This window comes from Nyctereutes procyonoides, unplaced genomic scaffold, assembly GCF_905146905.1.
Source record: "Nyctereutes procyonoides isolate TBG_1078 unplaced genomic scaffold, NYPRO_anot_genome, whole genome shotgun sequence".
In the NCBI taxonomy this organism is placed as follows: Eukaryota; Metazoa; Chordata; class Mammalia; order Carnivora; family Canidae; genus Nyctereutes; species Nyctereutes procyonoides.
Genome location: NW_026575142.1, coordinates 12,623,117 through 12,642,223, shown reverse-complemented (window position 1 = coordinate 12,642,223; position 19,107 = coordinate 12,623,117). Strand labels below are relative to the sequence as shown.

The 19,107-nt window shown below is 44.8% G+C and overlaps 1 protein-coding gene across 4 annotated transcripts in view; it reads right to left on the bottom strand.

Annotated features, from left to right (window-relative positions):
• WIPF1 (WAS/WASL interacting protein family member 1) overlaps positions 1-19,107 on the bottom strand; it is a 122,268-nt gene that overhangs the window by 9,551 nt on the left and 93,610 nt on the right. For all 4 annotated transcript variants that reach the window (XM_055307685.1, XM_055307688.1, XM_055307687.1 and 1 more), the window contains exons 2-5: positions 18,027-18,115; positions 13,250-13,379; positions 7,443-7,610; positions 3,861-4,637 (exon numbers count right to left, since the gene is read on the bottom strand). In XM_055307685.1, the coding sequence (XP_055163660.1) occupies positions 3,861-4,637; positions 7,443-7,610; positions 13,250-13,379; positions 18,027-18,077 (1,126 nt within the window). In that variant the 5' untranslated portion in view covers positions 18,078-18,115. The remainder of the gene's footprint in view (positions 1-3,860; positions 4,638-7,442; positions 7,611-13,249; positions 13,380-18,026; positions 18,116-19,107) is intronic.

The following is a 19,107-nucleotide window of genomic DNA, read 5'->3' as shown; positions in this document are numbered from 1 at the left end:
CCGGTGGAGGCGAGAGGCAAGGCCAGCCCTGATGCATTTCTCAAGGAGTCTTCAGTGCTTCTGCTGGTAGGGCTTATTGCCCCATCTGTTTGCCATGGCTGGAGTCCCAGTCAGGAGGAGTTGATTTATTGGGGAGGGGGGGGGCGGGAGGGGAAGTGTCTCACATGCTGTAGGGTAACTCCACTGGTACTACCACATAACTGTCACTGAATGCAAACAATATTATGGGGCCTGGTATTCTATAACCTGATCAACTTGATCTCTTTCTTTTAAAGTAAATGTTCATGTTCCTAACTCCAACCTTACAGATCTCTTGCTCCAAACCTAGGCAAGCATAATAGAAAACAGATTACATTTTATTTTTTTAAGAGAGAGAGAGTACGAGTGCAAGCAGGGGCTAGGGTGGGGGAGGGGGAGAAGTAGAGGGGGAGGTTCTTAAGCAGACTCTGGCCTGAGCACAGAGACTAATGTAGGCCTTGATCTCACAAGCTTGAGATCATGACCTGAGCTGAAACCAAGAGTCAGACGCTTAACCCGACTGAGCCACCCAGGCACCCCATATTTCAATGTCTTTTTTTTTTTTAAGACTATTTATTCATGAGAGACGCAGAGAGAGAGAGAGAGAGGCAGAGACACAGGCAGAGGGAGAAGCAGGCTCCATGCAGGGAGCCCGATGTGGGACTTGATCCTGGGTCTCCAGGATCACGCCCTGGGCTGAAGGCAGCGCTAAACCGCTGAGCCACCTGGGCTGCCCTTCAGTATCTTATAATAATACTAATAAGCCATCATTTATTGAATGCCACTACATGCTAGGAATTAAGATAACCACTATACAGACTTGCCTTGTTTAATTCTTACAGCAACCTTGAGGGGTGTAGGGACACAGGGGAGGCCTCTGGTATTGGAAAGTTAAAAACCTCAGTTAGGTTTTGTCAAGACTCCAAATATGTCAAAATCTGAAGCTCATGCCCCTACAATGAAGCCAAGCCACCTCTCACACTAGAGATGGCCCTTGATCACCTCTCATAGGATCCTTGTGGGAATGTAAGTTGGTAGGAATTTTCTAGAGGTCAATTTGGAAGTAGCTATGAAATTTATGGTTTACTAGATGCATACTTACTGACCAAGATATTCCATTTTGAGGAACTAATCCAAAGGAAATATATAAAAATGTGCAGAAATATTTAGCTACAAGAACGTATCCCCTGCATTATCTGCATCAGCAAAAATCTAGAGATAGTTTGAATGATTAAATAAAGGTAAATTTGTAGGATCTAATATGCAGCCATTAGAAGTCAGGTTGTACAAAAATAGTTTATATCAGATGCTGATATTGTTAAATAAAAAGCAAATAACAAATGGTATGTATAGAGCAATACTGATTTTGTAAACTTATATAAGACATATATGTTTATATATGTATATATATACATATACACACACACGTCTTGAGTTTTTTTTTTTTTTTTTAAGTGAACTCTATGCCCAATGTGGGGCTTGAACCCATGACTACAAGATCAGGAATTGCATGCTCTACTGACTGAGCCAGCCGGGCACCCACCCCTCAAAACATATATTTTAAAAAAGACTAAAAGGATAATAAAAAATGTTATGAATGATTATTTCTGGGTGGTGACAGGAATATAGATCATTTATGTTTTCTTTATACTTTTGTGTATTTTCCATAATAAACAGACATGACTTATGTAACTAAAAGAAATAATAAATATTATATATGTCACAGCCTATCCTATTTTGGAGGAAGATTTAATCTGTTGATTTGTCCATTTGGGAAAGCCATGCAAACAAGCTCCTCAGTCTAGGGGAAAACCCATAGCTGTTGAATTAGAAGAAAACCCTGCATTTTATTCATCTATCTGTTCTTGTTTGTTCTTTGGAGAATGCTTAATGAGATGTCACGGTGGGTAGGGATTGCATTGAAGGGACTAGTAATAGCTTATGTTTGTACCCTACTCTCTGTGGCACAGTTGTTTGAAGTAACGCTTCTCAAACCTTGCAGCACCTTATAATCACCGGGGAGCCTGCCTTCAGATATCCTGATGCCCAAATTAACCCAGACCAATGAACCAGAGACCCTGGGGCAGGGACCCAGTGATCACAGTTTTTAAAATTCTATGGGTGATTTTAGCCCATGGTCACCTTCAAGGACTATTGGTTTAAAGAGTGGTGTTTAGGGGTGCCTGGGTGGCTCAGTTGGTTAAGCATCTACCTTCAGCTCAGGTCATGATCCTGGAGTCCTGAAATCAAGCCCCCCCTCCCCAATCGGGCTCCATACTCTGTGGGGAGCCTGTTCCTCCCTCTGCCCCTCCCCCCGCTTGTGTGCTTGCTCTCACTCTCTCTCTCAAGTAAATAAAATCTTAGGAAAAAAAAAAAAAGAGTGGTGTTTATTAGGTGCTTGAGGTCACAGAGCAAAAGCTTAACTTCTCCTAAAGGAAAAAATGCCCCATTTCCAGGCATCTTGTATATATAATAAGGTTAAATTAAAAACGTAGATGGTTCTACTGAACCCATCCATAACCACTGTGAAATAAAAAGCACCTATTTTTTTTTTAAATTTTTTTTTTTTATTTATTTATGATAGTCACAGAGAGAGAGAGAGAGGCAGAGACACAGGCAGAGGGAGAAGCAGGCTCCATGCACCGGGAGCCCGATGTGGGATTCGATCCCGGGTCTCCAGGATCGCGCCCTGGGCCAAAGGCAGGCGCCAAACCACTGCACCACCCAGGGATCCCCAAAAGCACCTATTATAATTAGGACAGAGTATAAGCTCTAGGGAACCCTCACTTCATTTCATTTAGTCTCAAAGTTCCTCCCTGAGATCCAGCTTTCTCCACCCGAGGCAGGAGCACAGATGAGCTTCAGCAAGGGCCTGCGATCCCTGAAAGAGTTTATGCTTAGGAGCATTTTTATGAACAAAAGGCCTCTACCTTTATCTGATTCTCCAAGGCATCTATGTGCCAGAGATGTTAACAACAAAACGGGCTCTCATACTTGTTTTTAGTGGGCAGGGAAGTGGCCTCTAGGCTTGACAGCTGAAGACAGCAGCACAGGAAAAGTTCATTAGCTCCTAAATCGCTGCCCTTGTTGCGATCATGGATCGCCCCTGATCATGGATGGCTCTTTTTTTAAGATTTTATTTATTCATAGAGACACACACACACAGAGAGAGAGAGGCAGAGACACAGGCAGAGGGAGAAGTAGGCTCCATGCAGGGAGCCCGAGCGACGTGGGACTTGATCCCGGGTCTCCAGGATCACATCCCAGGCCGCAGGCGGCACTAAACCGCTGCACCACAGGGGCTGCCCCGAATCGCTCTTTGATCATGGATCACTCTTGCCGGAGATGGGAATTTAGCTCCCCAAGTAGGACAGCTGCAATCCTCTTTAGGGAGGGCAGGGCCGTAGAGTGGTGAGCACATGTGAGAACGGGAGGTGAAAGTTCTAGCCTCTTTGTAACTAGCTGGTGAGGACTTTATAGGTTATCCAGTTTCCTCATCTCTAAAACGCAGACAGAAATACCAGGTCCCACTTTCCCCAGAGGTGCACAGGACGTCAGGGTGAAGTCAGACACGGGTGTCACTGAAAGGAGCAGAGCTGCTGTTGGACACCCTTGGCTCCTAGATGCCGAGGGACATAGGGAAGGCTGGGCTGTAGGAGGGCCACGCAGGGGCACCCAGGGCTCAGCGGTTGAGTATCTGCCTTTGGCTGGGGGTCCCGGGATCGAGTCCCGCACCGGGCTCCCCGCAGAGAGCCTGTGTCTCTGTGTCTCTCATAAATGATTAAATCGTTAAAAAAAAAAAAAAAAAAAAAAAAGGCCACTCAGCCGGGGTGGTGCCTTACCTGATCTGCCGGGTGGGTCCCTCACGGGAGGAGGGGGTCTCTCAGTGGGCGGGGGTGGAAGAGGGCCTGATCGCCCTGGCGAAGGCAAAGGCGGTGTAGACGAAGTGAGGGACAGATTCCTCTGTGGGAGTCTTGGGGTTTCATCGGAGCCACTGGAACCCGGAGGCAGGGGAGGAGGGCCGGGCCTGCTGGGTGGAGGTGGCGGGGGTGGGGCCTGTGAGGAGGAGGAGGAGGAAGGCCTGGGGGTAGAAGGCACTGGGGGCTTGCTGTTCTGAGGGGGAGGGAGTGGGACCCCTTCCCTGTGGATGGAGGGCCTGTTGCCCACCGGGGGCGGTGGAGGGGGCGGCTTGTCATCCAAGGCCCTGCTGGGTGTGGGGGGCAGGGGAGGCCTGCTGGAGAAGGACGATGAGGAGCTAGAGGATGTCTGGCGGGGGGAGCCTCCTGCAAAAGCTGCACCTCGGCTTCCAGGGAAGGGCGGGGGGGTTGGCCCAGGGCTGGGCTGCCTGGGGGCCCCGGGCACTGGTAGGGCCCCCCGGTTGTGCAGACTTGACTGAATGGGTCTGGGCGTATTGGGTACTGGCGGGGGGATGCTCTCAGGTTTTGAGCCCACGTCGGGCCTCGGGGGAGGCATCCGGTTCCTCTGAGGCTCTGGGGGACCACTTCTGTGGCCTGGAGAAGCCACTGGAAACCGGCCCGGGCCACCTGCCGGTGAGAACGGCTTGGCAGATGTGGATCTTCCTCCTGGTGGCAACATTGGGGGTCGGCTTCCTCCAGAATCTGAAGAACAGGGGGCAAAAGTCCAGTTAGAAAATGAGGAGCCCCTCAGGAAATCAGAGAACGAGAGTGTATTCTCAGCCACTGCCAGTCCTCTCCTAGACGCCATAAAGTATAGGTAACTATTACTTCTGTCAATCGGGTTCTGGGTGGTCCTTCCTGGAGGCCGAAAAATATATCACGGATCCCTATGTACCTACCTGCTAGTTCCAGGTCCCACTACCTGTCAGCTTGCAAAAGGATTTTAGAGAGCCCTCCTGGCAATCCATGTGGACAAGCACCGGATGAAGCTGGGAAGGGTTCTGGAGAAATCCCTATCCATCATGAGAGGAGAGGAGCAGGATAGTGTTGGTACATGGGGTTTCTGCTAGGGGTTTTCTTTCTCCCTCTCACCATCCCTGTCCTCCTGTGCCTGTACCTCTCCAGTCTGAAAAATGATTTAGCCATGTTTGGTGAAAAATTAGTTATCCCAACATGAATCTCCATATGGGACGGCTTCCCTAGTCCCTCTAAAAAAAATTCCCAGGAGAAAAGTGGAAAACTTTTCTTTAATGGGAGAATCATAACTGAAATAAGAAAAAAACCAACAAAGGAAAAGGCAACTGTCAGAGTTCAATTGAAAGACTGGACACCAGTGGTTGGTCTTAATCTGCAAGAAGCAAGGAACTATGCGACTGTTTTTCCTTACTGAGTCAATTTTCACTTCAACATTGGCAGGACAGAATGACTCTATTACATAATTAATATTAAACTACTCTGGTTCAACAAAAGGAACCAAAGTTATGGAAAAATTCCAACAACCACCCCAGAATCTCTTAGAACCCAAAGTAATTCTCAAAAAAATGGTTAGCCTGAAAACTCCTACCACTTCAACCATAAGCTAATTAATGTACCAAGTATTTATTGAGTACCTGCTGTATACCAGCCATCATTCTAGATGCTAAAAACAGAAGGGTAAACTATATAGAAAAGATCCTGCTCTCTTGTGGTTTACATTCTTGTGGGGGAGATAAATAATAAACTGGCAAACATAGAAATATTTTCAGATAGTTAGAAGTACTAAAAAGAAACAAAAAAAGTTTGATGAAATGGGAGAGAACAGGACAGATAGGGTGGTTGGCTGGGGATGGCTTTTCTGAAGATGTGACGTTTGAGCTGAGGCCAGCCACAGAAAGACGGAAAGAAGGTGCTTTAGGCAGAGGGCCAGCAGGGGCAAAGGTCCTGGGGTGGGAATGAGCTTCAAGTTGAAAAGCTAAGGCCTGTGTGCCTGGGGCACAGTGAGCATGGAGAACCTAGCAAACAGGTCATAAGGAGCCTTGTAAATCAGACGACTTTAGAGTTCATCCAAGGCACAATGAGAGACATCTGGATGGATTTATGTAGCGGAGTAACATGAACTCTAGAGAGAATTTTTAATTTCAACTTTAGTACTAGAAAAAAGCTGTATTTCCCATGACTGTGTGGTATATTTCTATGTCCACCAACTTGTGATAAATTATATCTTCCAAGTTCAGATTGAAGCTGCAGTTATCAGCCATGTGCACGTCACATGGATGATGTTCATGATGCGGATGGTACACTAGGGTGACGTATACATCTGTATACCATTTTGTGCACTAACTTAAATTCCATCTTCATTTTAGGATTTTATTTTCAGTTGTCTTTGCCTTAATTTCTTCACCTATTGTCAAACTACTGAAAGTCTGCATTAGTCAGCTGCCGCCATCTTTCTTGTGGGTTTTAAATAAGTAAATTTAAATGTAGGGATCCCTGGGTGGCGCAGCGGTTTGGCGCCTGCCTTTGGCCCAGGGCGCGATCCTGGAGACCCCGGATCGAGTCCCACGTCGGGCTCCCGGTGCATGGAGCCTGCTTCTCCCTCTGCCTGTGTCTCTGCCTCTCTCTCTCTGTGTGTGACTATCATAAATAAATAAAAATTAAAAAAAAAAAGCTAACTTATAAAAAAAAATAAATTTAAATGTAAATGCAGGTTTGGCAAGATAGAATCTCTCATTTTATGGAGTTTATCTTTTTACATTTGACCATCCAACCCTGAGGATTCAGTGGTTTCACCTTCATGTGACTGTGAGCATTTCATACTTTCCCAGCAGGCATATTAAACGATCACAGAATTAGAAATAAAATTTTTCTAACACAACAAACATTAATACTGAAAGTTTTATGGTAAATCTTATTGAGCCTCATGCACTTTGTAGGGTTTTTATTTAGGCATGACCAAATTCAATTTTTCTCTCTGCCGTTAGGTTTGGAGACAATCCCATAGGACTCATTTCCATGTGTTCCTGCAGAGAATATTTAGAATCACTGGCCCTCAAATGCCAGATGTCTGTCATGCAAAACACCTTTTTAGACTTAGTAAGATATGTCATCATATTCCGTAAAACATGTTCCATAGTGTGTTGGAAAAGTGGTTCACAAGTATTTACTATACTGGACAGCTGGGTTTGTCTACCTCACAAAGAAAAGCGAATGTGCCAGGTCACCAGGCAGATTTTCCAGGGGTGGCAAGTTCCATTTGCTCCTTTTTCTTCCCACTCTAGCTCACCCTTTAGAACAGTACAAAAAAGTACAAGTTACCCCAGGGAGATCGGGCAAATATTTAACAGCTCAGTCTGATTTTGATTAAAAAAGAAAAAGATGCTAAATAGAGTCTTTCTTATAAAAACGGTGTTAACATTTCAAGCAATCTAAAATGTTTGAAAGGGCACAGTGCCTTAGAGGAGACGCCAAGCCTCCAAACCACTGAACTGTGCCTCATCTTGTTAACTAAGAGAAAGAAACTCTCCTTACCACTATCCCTGTTGGCTGTGGATCTCAGCTTCGGCATCCCAGCCTGGAACAGTCCTCCCAAGCCAGGTGGTCCACCTCCTCCAAAACCGCCGCCACCGCCTCCACCACCGCCACCACCGCCACCTCCACCGAAGCCACCACCACCACCAGCACCGGCTCCTTTAGGTTCTGCAGAAGGAAGGAAACACAGTCTCTTCACCATGTATGAAAACATCACCAGAGTCCAGCCCAAGTAAACAATAAACAATGACAGTCAAACAGGGAGCTGGCTCAGACTGGGTTTATGGGGGACTACTGGGATTTCATTAAAATGCAGGCTTTTAACAATTCACCCTACCCCCAGTCAGAAAAGCTTTTTTTTTTCTTTCTTCTTTTTTTTCACTCCAGGGCAGACACAGGCAGGAGAATCAGTAATAGATGATGCCTTGCCCCCACGCTCCCTACTTGGCTAGCTGCGTCCGAGTTAATATCTAAGATCTGGCAAATAAAAGAATCTTCAAAGAAAGTAAGTCCCAAGGGAGGGGGAGATGCAGTAAAAGGTGAGAAGAAAGGAAATGGTAAAAATAAGGGGAAGAAAAGAAAACATCCCATCATTTTATTCCTTGGAAATATACACTATTTTGGCATACTTTTTTCCTGCTAGTACTTTTTCATTTTATATTTTCTCAAAATTAAGATCAAATTCACTAAACAGTTTTAAGCCTATTCTTTTCATGTACCACTTTATTGTTAGCATTTTCCAGGTCATCAAATATTTTTTGAAAACATGAGTTTAAGGGACCACATTGTGTTTTAGAACATGAATATACTGTAGTTCTTTTGATCATCTACTTATTCAATGGCCTTATGGTTTGATTTCAATATAAAGCCCAACGGTAAGCTTAAACATTTAAAAAGACTCCTTGCACTTGAAGATGGTACAAAGATACTGTTTTATTTTGCATTTATTTCCCCAAAACTGTGGAAGATTCTGAGATGGACAAATAAACGACAAAAAAAAAAAAAAAAAAAAAAAAGAGAGAGAAAGAAAAAAGAAAAAGATTACTAAGTATCCTGTCTAGACTTTTGGGTTATTTCCCTTGTCTTTGAGTTATTTTACAACTATGTAAGTTGTAGAAAACTGATAATAATTGTCCACAGAAATGTAAATTAGTAGTGTTCAGTGGGATGCAATTGATTACAGATGGGTTTTGTACCTACCTGTAAATTAACTTTAGCTCTGATATGTGTAGTACTTTTCTCCTTTTCACTGGTAACATTATACTGCTTCCCTCAGTAATTAATGACTCAAAATATTTGACATATATTCATTTTAAATCTATATGAGAGCCATGATTATAACCCTCTTTAGAAAAGTGTCTCATATAATTTATGATGTATGCACGTCTGTATTTATAAGGTTAAACACTGTTTAAAGTTCAACCCCTGGAGGGGCACCCAGGTGGCTCAGTCAGTTAAGTGTCTGCCTTGGGCTCGGGTCCAGCTCCTTGCTCAGCGAGGAGCCTGCTTCTCCCTCTCCCTCTGCCTGCCGCTCCCCCTGCTTATACTCTGTCAAATAATTAAATAAAACCTTAAAAAAAAAGTTTTACCCCTGAAAAGTCTTCTAAAGTCTTTAATAAGCAGTGCACGAAATCTACAAATCAACAGGGGAGAATGGACACTTTTATGATACTTAGACTATATGGAAACATGGCATATTCTTACAGGTTTTCTGGTTCATTCAGTCAAGTTTTAGAATTTCTGTGACATGGGTCACATGCTTTTTTTTGTTAAGGTTACTTTGATAGATTTTTGTTTGCTAAAATTGTGAAACGGGTGTTTTTCCCCTTTTGTAACTTGTTATCATTGGCATCAGTAAATTTCATTTGACATCTAATAAACCATTCTGCTATAATTTCTTTTTTTAAAAAGATTTTATTTATTTATTCATGAGAGACACAGAGAGAGCACGTGGCAGAGGCACAGGCAGAGGGAGAAGCAGGTTTCCATGCAGGGAGCCCGATGTGGGATTTGATCCTGGGACCCCAGGATCACACCCTGGGCTGAAGGCAGGCGCTCAACTGCTGAGCCACCTAGGCGTCCTGGTTCTGCTATAATTTCTAAATTAAAATTTATAAAAAATTTATTATCTTGGGTTTTCTACCAGACATATGGTCTGCAGATAATAAGGTTTTGCTTCCTCTTGTCTCATAGTTGTATATCTTATTGTATTTCTAGTTTTGTAAGTAATTACTTTGATGACTGAACTTCTATACAATATAAATTATTCATATTTCTAAAGGCAACCATAGTTTGATTTTAACGGGCACGCCTTTAACCCTGGAACTACTGATACTTTAGGTCAGATAATTTTTTGTGCGTGGGGAGCTGCCTTGTTCTCTGTAGAATGTAGTGGCCTCTACCCACTAGATGTCAGTAGGAACCCCTCCGTGGCCAAGTTGTGACAGCTAGAAATGCCTCCACACATCGCCACATGTCCCCTGGGACACTGGTATAGAGCTTGCTTTTTGTGCTTGTGCTGCCTTGGTCGAGTTTGAGGTCAGGATCACGCGAATCTCATTACATTATTCAGATAGCATTCCGTCTCTTCCTATCTTTGGGAATGATCTGTATAGCATTTGAATTGGCGCGTTCTTTTTTTTTAATTTTTTTTTAATTTTTATTTATTTATGATAGTCACAGAGAGAGAAAGAGAGAGAGGCAGAGACATAGGCAGAGGGAGAAGCAGGCTCCATGCACCGGGAGCCCGATGTGGGATTTTCGATCCCAGGTCTCCAGGATCGCGCCCTGGGCCAAAGGCAGGCGCCAAACTGCTGCACCACCCAGGGATCCCGAATTGGCGCGTTCTTAAAATCTGAAAGAATACAATCATCTGGCTCTAAAGCTTTTTCAGAGAGGAAGTAGCTTGATAAAGTTTTCAACTTTTTCCTTGCTTATTAAAGCTACATGAGTGGATTTTGGTAAATTTATGCCTTTTGTAAAAAATTAATTTCTTGAAGATTTTAACATGTTTCAGCATATAAATTCATCACAGCATTCTTATTTGAAAAAAGTCTGCTTTTATGCCCACAATGGCCAAACTGTGGAAGGAACCACAATGTTGTTTGACAGTTGAATGGATAAAGAAGATGTGGTCTATATATACAATGGAATATTAGCCATCAGAAAGGATGGATACCTACCATTTACATCGACCTGGATGGAACTGGAGGATATTATGCTGAGTAAAATAAGTCAGTCGGAGAAAGACAATTATCGTATGGTGTCATTCATATGTGGAATATAAGAAATAGTGAAAGGGACCATGGGGGAACTGAGTGGAGAAAGTTTAGAGAGGAAGACAAACTGTGAGAAACTCTGAGAAACAAAAAGGGTGTTGCAAAAGGGGGGTGGTGGAGGGATGGGGTAACTGGGTGATGGGTGCTAAGGAAGGCACATGATGAGATGAACTGGGCGTTACACTATATGTTGGCAAATTGAATTTAAATAAAAAATAAAAATAGGGGATCCCTGGGTGGCTCAGTGGTTTGGCGCCTGCCTTTGGCCCAGGGCGCGATCCTGGAGTCCCGGGATCGGGTCCCGCGTCGGGCTCCCGGCATGGAGCCTGCTTCTCCCTCCTCCTTTGTCTCTGTCTCTCTCTCTCTATATATATATATATATCTATCATAAATAAATAAATAAATCTTTAAAAATAAATAAATAAATAAAAAATAAAAATAAATAAAAACATTAAAAAATCTGCTTTGAATCTCTTACTAATCTACATTCTCAGTTCTAATTTTATTCATTTGTGTTTTCTTTTTTTCTTGATTGGATTGATCCCACATCCTTGTTAGCACTGCATTTTTGTAGGTGTGGAGCCAATGGGAGCTCTGCTGACAGAAGAAATAATCTAATAGTGAAATGACAAGGATTACCTCACCTAACAAATCAGATTATGATAACAATTTCCAGAATTATATGTAAAATTGCTTCTATAAAAAAATTACAATTTTTTTTACTAATTTTAATTACTACCAATAATATTAATAATGCCCTTGACAGTCAAATATTATTCATTAATCAATGATAGATTTTGGAATACTGCATTTAAACAGGATACTTCTGTATGGTCAACGTTTTGACATAGAATCCAGGGAGGCTTCAGTTGCAAACAAATACAAAACCACGGGTGGACTTTGCCCCTTGCAAAGAGCCTGTGACAATAGTATGTCCATTAGGTGCATGGACAACATGAGCATGCACTGGGTGGCATTTTGTGTCCACGAAGCAAAGTGCATTCATAGACATCATGGAACAGCTGGAAGGGAGAAGCATACTTATTTCTATTTAATGGGCGAAGAAGTGGACCTTGAAGAATACAGTGAGTTTCTAATAGTGGCTTCAGGAAGAGGCCACCGACTGTCCAGTGTCCTTCACTATCAGTGGGGACTTCACATCGACCTCTCTCAAGCTCCCCGCTCCTTCTCCTAAAGGAAAGGACAACCGAGCTCTGTCCCGGCGCTCAGCAGTTTGTGGAGCTCCTCTGGCCCCATGCCAGGCACCAGGACTCACACAGCTTGGGACCGAGGCTCTCCAGAGATAAGGGGTACTGGGCTCCCCTCAGGGAGAGAATTCTGTGACACCAATCAAGATGACTATGGGATTATAAAATAACCATATTGGTTTCACGGGCATTTTGACTAAGATGTCACTGTGTCAAGTTGAGGGTAAAAGACCCCACAGTTCTTTTTTGGAGGCTTGCTGTACTCTCCTCTGCAACACAGACCCTGGTAGCAGAGCACCAGGCAAAGGCCTTTGTCTGGGTCTTCCTCTTTCCCATTTCCCTCCCACACCAATGTTCTCACCTAACTCTGAGCCTTCTCTCTTCTCCATTCTCCTGGAAATTCGTCCTAAACATTTCTACTCCTCGACCTGGCTAAAATCCAGCAGCACTGTTCACCGTCTCCAAAACTCCCTCTGGTGATTTTGGAAAGTCAGTCTATTTTCTACTAAGTTCAAATGAGATCTGTGTGTAGGATGTACTTCGGGGCACCTGGCTGGCAGTGGAATGGTCTAGGAACATGAGGAGACAGTCTGAAGGCCTGGATATTAAGGTCTAGTCGTGGATACATTTTCACTCTGTTGTAAATGTTAACAGGAGTCCTGTGTTGTGGGTACCTGTTTGTTTATACATACCCTGCCTTGTTCTAGAACGTATCTCAGATTTACGATGGGTAGATAAGCAAAGTTGTGATCTCATTTCCTCTCTCCCAGCTCCTGAAAATCACATCTCACACTTGACTGACACATTCCAGACCACAAAACACTTTTGCATTGTCTCGTCTGGTGCTCACAGCAAACTGTGAAGGCAGCAGAACAGGCATTCTCTCCATTTTACATGTGAAGACAGTAAGGCTTGGAGATGGCAAGTGACAGATGTGCCCGAACTCAAACCTACATCCTTTGATTCCAAGGCTGGGACCCTTTCCATATTTCATGCTGCCTTTTGATCTGTGGTGCAAAGAGTAATGGGTTAACTTCCCGAAAGTGTTGTGAATAATTCAGAGAATCGCTACTGTGTGTGTCTTGGACAAAGAATTATTATACTGGCTTCCTGCAGCATTAGAGGGAACCCAAGCCGGAGCTGTGGCTACAATGAGTGATACAGTCCCTTATTTTGCTAGCTTTGCAGCTGTTGTTAACCAAAAAAAAAAAAAAAAAAAAGAAAGGAAAACCAAAAAGATAAAAATTCTTTTTGGAAGGACTGGGTTGATTATGAGGCCACAGATCACTTATCTCGATGGAAAACAGCTCTTTGCACTTACTGTCCAATATTGGTGCACTTCTGTCATTGGTGACGGTCTTCTTCAGTTTCTTCCCCTTGCTGATGTCAGAGAGAAGAGCATTTCTCCCAGCCTGTTCTGACTTATTCAAGGTAGGCTTTTCCGTATTGGCCTAAAAGAAAACCGTGAAGACTTAGTTCATCTCCCGAATTAAAATCACGTCCTACAGCATTTAGCAGGGACAGCCAGGGTATCGGAGGCTTGTTACCGAGCTTCTTGGCAATAGGCTGTAAATTCTCTGCAAGTTTTAGATCCGATGTCATTCTTCTTAAGACCCTGACATTTGGGAACAGATGCGGCAATAAATTACGTTCATTTTTAATGCAGGAAGAGTCAGTCCCTGATAAAAGTCTCTAAAAATTCAGACCACAACCTGCCCGTAACCAACAGAACCAGGGTTGGATGGCTAGAAACGAGAAGGGAATTTTAAGTCTGAGAAGATTCTCCTGAATGTTACAAAGCTTCATACTCCAGAATGTGCCCCGAAGAACAGCTTCTCTCTCCTGTCATTTAGAGCTAACCCGGAGCCAGGGGAAAATGGTCTCTAGGAACAAAGGTCAGCTGTATGCTGCTTATTTTTTTATTTTTTAAAGATTTTATTTATTCATGAGAGAGAGAGAGAAAGAGAGAGAGAGAATGAGAGAGAGAGGCAGAGACACAGGCAGAGGGAGAAGCAGGCCCCATGCAGGGAGCCCGACGTGGGACTCGATCCCGGGTCTGCAGGATCAGGCCCTGGGCCGAAGGCGGCGCTAAACCGCTGAGCCACCGGGGCTGCCCAGATTTCTTCTTTTAATTTAAGGGACATCAGAGGTATAATTTACGTATAGTAAAACCACTACATGAGCGTATGGTTCTACAAGTTTTGAAAAACATAGTCATGTCACCACCACCACAGTCAAGATCTAGAAACGTCCACAACCCCCAAAGTTCCCACACACCCTTGCCTACCTTGTTTCTCATATTTAATTCCTTTGAAAGCTTAGCTCACAGAGACCGTGGAGTGGACGAAGGTGTGCTGCTTTAAAATGCTTAGGTAGTTTCTCATTTTTCCAGATTTCCGGGGAAAGATCCATACTATGAAATTGGGATCTCACTTCCTCAGGGTTATTTTAGGGAGTGGGGATACTACAAGCTCAGCACACAGGACTTGGATGTAGACATATGCCAGTGTTTGTCACATATAGAAACGGGCTTGGTCTGGCCTGGCCCCAGGGAGAGTTGGCTTCCCCAAACCCAGGAGTCCCTCCAGCAGACCTGGGTGGCCTTCTAGGGCCCCAGCCCTCCGGAAAGGGTCTGATTCCAGAGGTTGGTGAGGGCCACAGGAGGTAAAGCTAGGGCAGGTGAGCTTGAGACCTCCCCCAGAGGTTTATTATCAGTTAGAGGCAGGGGGAAAGCTAAGAAAAACCCTGAAGCAGGGTACGCAGAAGCTCTGTGTTAGGCCGAAAGGGTCCTGGAATAATTATAAAGTATTACTTGCTCCTAATAACAGCAGTTAACATTTCTATAGCTTTTACTGTGGGCCAGGCTCTAGCACCTCTATGTGGATTCATTCCTTCAGTCCGCATCAGCCCTGTGAGTCACTCTTTCCATTCCAGAGACAAGGCCATAGAGGCACAGGGAGGTAAATTCACTTGCCCCAGTGACCCAGCTAGTCAGAGGAGGAGCTAGGATCCAAACCCTGGCCGTCCGATTCCAGAGCCCTCCCTGCCACTTGAGAGAAGGGCAAATGTGGAGTCTAGAATGCCCCTTGCCCAAATTGGGGAGCTCTGTTAACGGGTACAACCAGAAGATGAGTAAGTCCTGGAGGTCAACTGCACAGCCTGGTGATTACAGTTAACAATATTGTATTATAAACTTCAAAGCTGCTAAGAGACTAGATCTTAAATGTTTTCACCAGAAGAAAGGAATGCTAATTATGTGATGTGAAAGAGGCGTTAGCTAAAGCCAAGGTTGTCATTACACTGCAATATAAAAATGTAGCAAATCAACATGTGTAACTTAAACGTCTGTAATGTTAAATGTCAATTATATCTCAGTTGGAAAAAAAAAAAAAGTGACAAAATGCCCCCTCCCCACCAGTCTCCAACACTCCCCTGAGCAAGCCTGTTAATACTAGCGGCTTCTCAGCAGTCAGTTCCAAAAGTGCCGTGACTTAGCTGTATAGTTCGCTTTTGCTAATGGAGTCATCTTCCATTGCTCTGAAATTTGTTTTTTTCAACTTGACAACACAGGTTGGACATCTTGGAAAGAACTTTAAAAATGACCTACTGTCTTCATTTTAAGGATGAAACCTTCTCTGAGGCCCAGAGAAGTTAAGCAACTGTCAACCCTGCCTCTCTTAACAGCTTGAGGTCAGCAATTTTCACTGGGCTCCTGTTATGCCTTCAAATTTATTTTGAGGCCTGGCCTCCGTGGGTGCTAATTCCTCTCAGGTGGCAGTCCAGAGTCCTTAACTGAGCTCTTCCACTAGACAGTGCCCTAGGATGGCCACCGAGCCACCGTTCCCTTTGCTCATCTCTGTATCCTGTTTCGCTAGGTTCTTGCTCTTGGTCACATAACAATGGATACAAATGAGCTGATGGGATAAATTTCATTCTGGTACCAGTTGAATGACCTGGATGTCTTCTCAGCTACCTGTATTATTATTATCCATTAAATATTTTTCATTAAGCCAGTTCACTATATTATTTATACTATTTTTCAGTGAATATTTTCTTTTTAAACTAACTCTCTATTAAATCTTTAGTTTGATGTGCTAGTTATAAATTTTAGGACACATGTTAAAATCAACAGATGAGCATTAATAAAAAAAAATTAATTCACATACTAACCAGCTAGTGGTATAGAACCACTTTTGTAGAAATAGAGATAAACAAATCCCTCTGTTAGCCAGATCAGAACTTTTCTTTCTTTTCTTTTTTTTTAGATTTTATTTATTTGAGAGAGCAAGAGAGTGAGCATGAGTGGGGGGAGGGACAGAGGGAGAGGGAAAAGCAGATTCCCTGCTGAGCAGGGAACCCAACCATGGGGCTCAATCCCAGCACCCTGAGATCATGACTTGAGCTGAAGGCAGACACTCAACCGATGGAGCCACCCAGGCACCCCTGGATCAGAACTTTTTAAACGTATCTAAGTGAAGGATCAGTTTTTTAAAAATTTGTTTCAATTCGGGCAGCCCTGGTGGCGCAGCGGTTTAGCACAGCCTGCAGCCCAGGGCATGATCCTCGAAACCCTGGATCGAGTCCCACATTAGGCTCCCTGCATGGAGCCTATTCTCCTTCTGCCTGTGTCTCTGCCTCTCTCTCTGTCTCTACGAATAAATAAATAAAATCTTAAAAAAAATTTTTTTCAATTCATCTTGGACTGGTATTTTTGTAAAATAACAATTATTATTAGAAAAATGAATTTGGGGGCTCCTGGGTGGCTCAATCGGATGAGCATCTGTCTCTTGATCTCGGCTCAGGTCATGATCTCAGGGTTGTGATCACAGCAGGCCCACCTCGGGCTCTCTGCTGGGCGAGGAGTCTGCTTGAGATTCTCTCTTTCTCTCCCTGCCCCACCCCTATCCTGCCTGCACACACACTCTCTAAAAATAAATAAGTATTTTTTAAAATAATTAATTAGTTAAAAAAAAGAGACACAGAAAATACATTCTTAGAAACTGACATAACACTATCGTCAAATTACTGTAAGTGGTAACGCTCACTCAATTTCTGCACCTGTCTCTTGGGGCTGCTAACCCCCCTAGGCAGCTAGAGGACCACACTGAGTAGCAGCAAGCTAATTAATTGTTTGTTCTTCCAACTAGGTTCCAACCTCAGATGGGCTATAAAATGTGTCCTGTGGAAGCCTGGGCAAGAGACGCTGCCTCTCTGAGCCTCAGTTTCCCCAAGTGAAAACTGAAGGACCCATCACTAGGAGGCTCCTCAGGAGTGGAACCTTCACACACTGAGGGAGGTAATGGGGCAATGGGGTGCATGTGGGAGCCTTCCTGCATCACCACGTGGAGGGCTGCAGCTTCCAGAGCAGGGGTGCACTAATTTCTGGGGACAGGTCTAGTGAGATGAGGAGGACACCAGTGAAGAAAATTCCTTTGGAAAGTAGACCTCTAAATATAAGGGCAGATTTAAAGATTTATTTACTGAAGAGAGAGAGAGACAGAGACAGAAGGAGAGAGAGAGAATGAGCAGGAGGGGTAGAAGGAGAGGGAGAGAGAATCGCAAGCAGACTCCACATGGAGCCCCAGACTGGGCTCGATCTCATGACCCTGAGATCAGGACCTGAGCTGAAACCAAGAGATGGAAGTTTAACAGACTGAGCCACCCAAGGGCCCCTGAAAGGAGAGATTTAAAGAAGGATGTGAGTGTGGGGGAAGTGGGGATGGGGGTGGGGGTGGTGGAGGATATTTGCCAAAAAAAAAAAAAAAAAGTAAGAAGAAGGGAAAAGTCAGAGAAAAAGAAAAGAGTGAGTCTGCAGGAAGCCTGAACGCAGCGCTGCACACAGAGGCCTGGGTCCAGCAGCAAAGGCTAGAGGTTGGGTCCCCCTGGACGGTGCTGGTCAGAACCCCTGCAGCCGGGGCCCCCGCGCTGTACCTGCCGGAGGAAACGCCAGAGTGCACATCCGTGCCCTCTCTGCCCTGCCCGGGCCTTGCACCCTGGGGCCCAGGCCAGAATGCACCTGTCGTCAAAGCAGACGCACGTGTGCCAGGTCCCACCTCACCGGGCCTGCTGCGAGCCATGGCGGCCCAGGAGTCACTCACCAGGGCAAAGGTGGGCGGCGGCGGGGGCGCCGGCGGGGGCGGCACAGGCATCCTGCACAGCTAGGCTTTCAGCAGTCCTGCTGACCGACCTGTGGAGACAGAAGAGAGACGGCCCGTCATACACTAGGCTTTTTAGTAATACTCAGTCCTGACCTCCTAACCCCCTCCCACCAAATGAACAGCTATGCACACAGGCCAACTATTTTTTACATTTTTATTTGTATATTTTTGAAAGATTTTGTTTATTTCTTCATGGGAGACACAGAGAGAGGCAGAGAGAGAAGCAGGTTCCCTGCGGGGAGCCCGATGTGGGACTTGATCCGGGGACCATGACCTGAACGAAAGGCAGATGATCAGCCACTGAGCCACCCAGATGCCCCTAGATTTATTTTTTTGAGGTGGAGGGACAGAGGGCGAGAATCTCAAGCAGGTTTCCTGTTGAGTGTAGAGCCTGTCACAGGGCTTGATCTCGGGACCCTGAAATCATGACCCAGAGTCAAAACTAAGAGTCCGAGGCTTAGCCCACTGAGCCACCCAGGCGCCCCCAGGCCAAAGGATGTAATCACCTTTACAACACTGTCAAGATGTTACTCTTCTGGAAGAAGTATCCTAGCAGGGGAGGTTTCTGGGCCAAAATGCCCTGAGGTATTATTATTTTTAAAAAAGATTTTATTTATTTATTCATGAGAGAGAGAGAGAGAGAGGCAGAGACACAGGCAGAGGGAGAAGCAGGCTCCATGCAGGGAGCCCGACGCGGGACTCTATCCCGGGTCTCCAGGATCAGGCTCTGGGCCGACGGCGGCGCAAAACCGCTGAGCCACCCGGGCTGCCCTGCCCTAAGGTATTAGAAGCAAAACTGGTGCCTCACACAGACTAATTCCCCTACCCCCCAAAGAAGGTCCGGGGAATGACGCCCGGAAGGACCTAGGCCTAGAGCCTGTGTCCGCTGGAAGGTGGTCATAAAACTGCCAGAAACGTATCCTGGCAAATCTGACGTTCAACGGGCTTCTCATCCTCACTCACTGCCACCATGACATCCTTTCTTGCTCTCCCACTGCCACTGTGTCCACTGGTTGTCTTC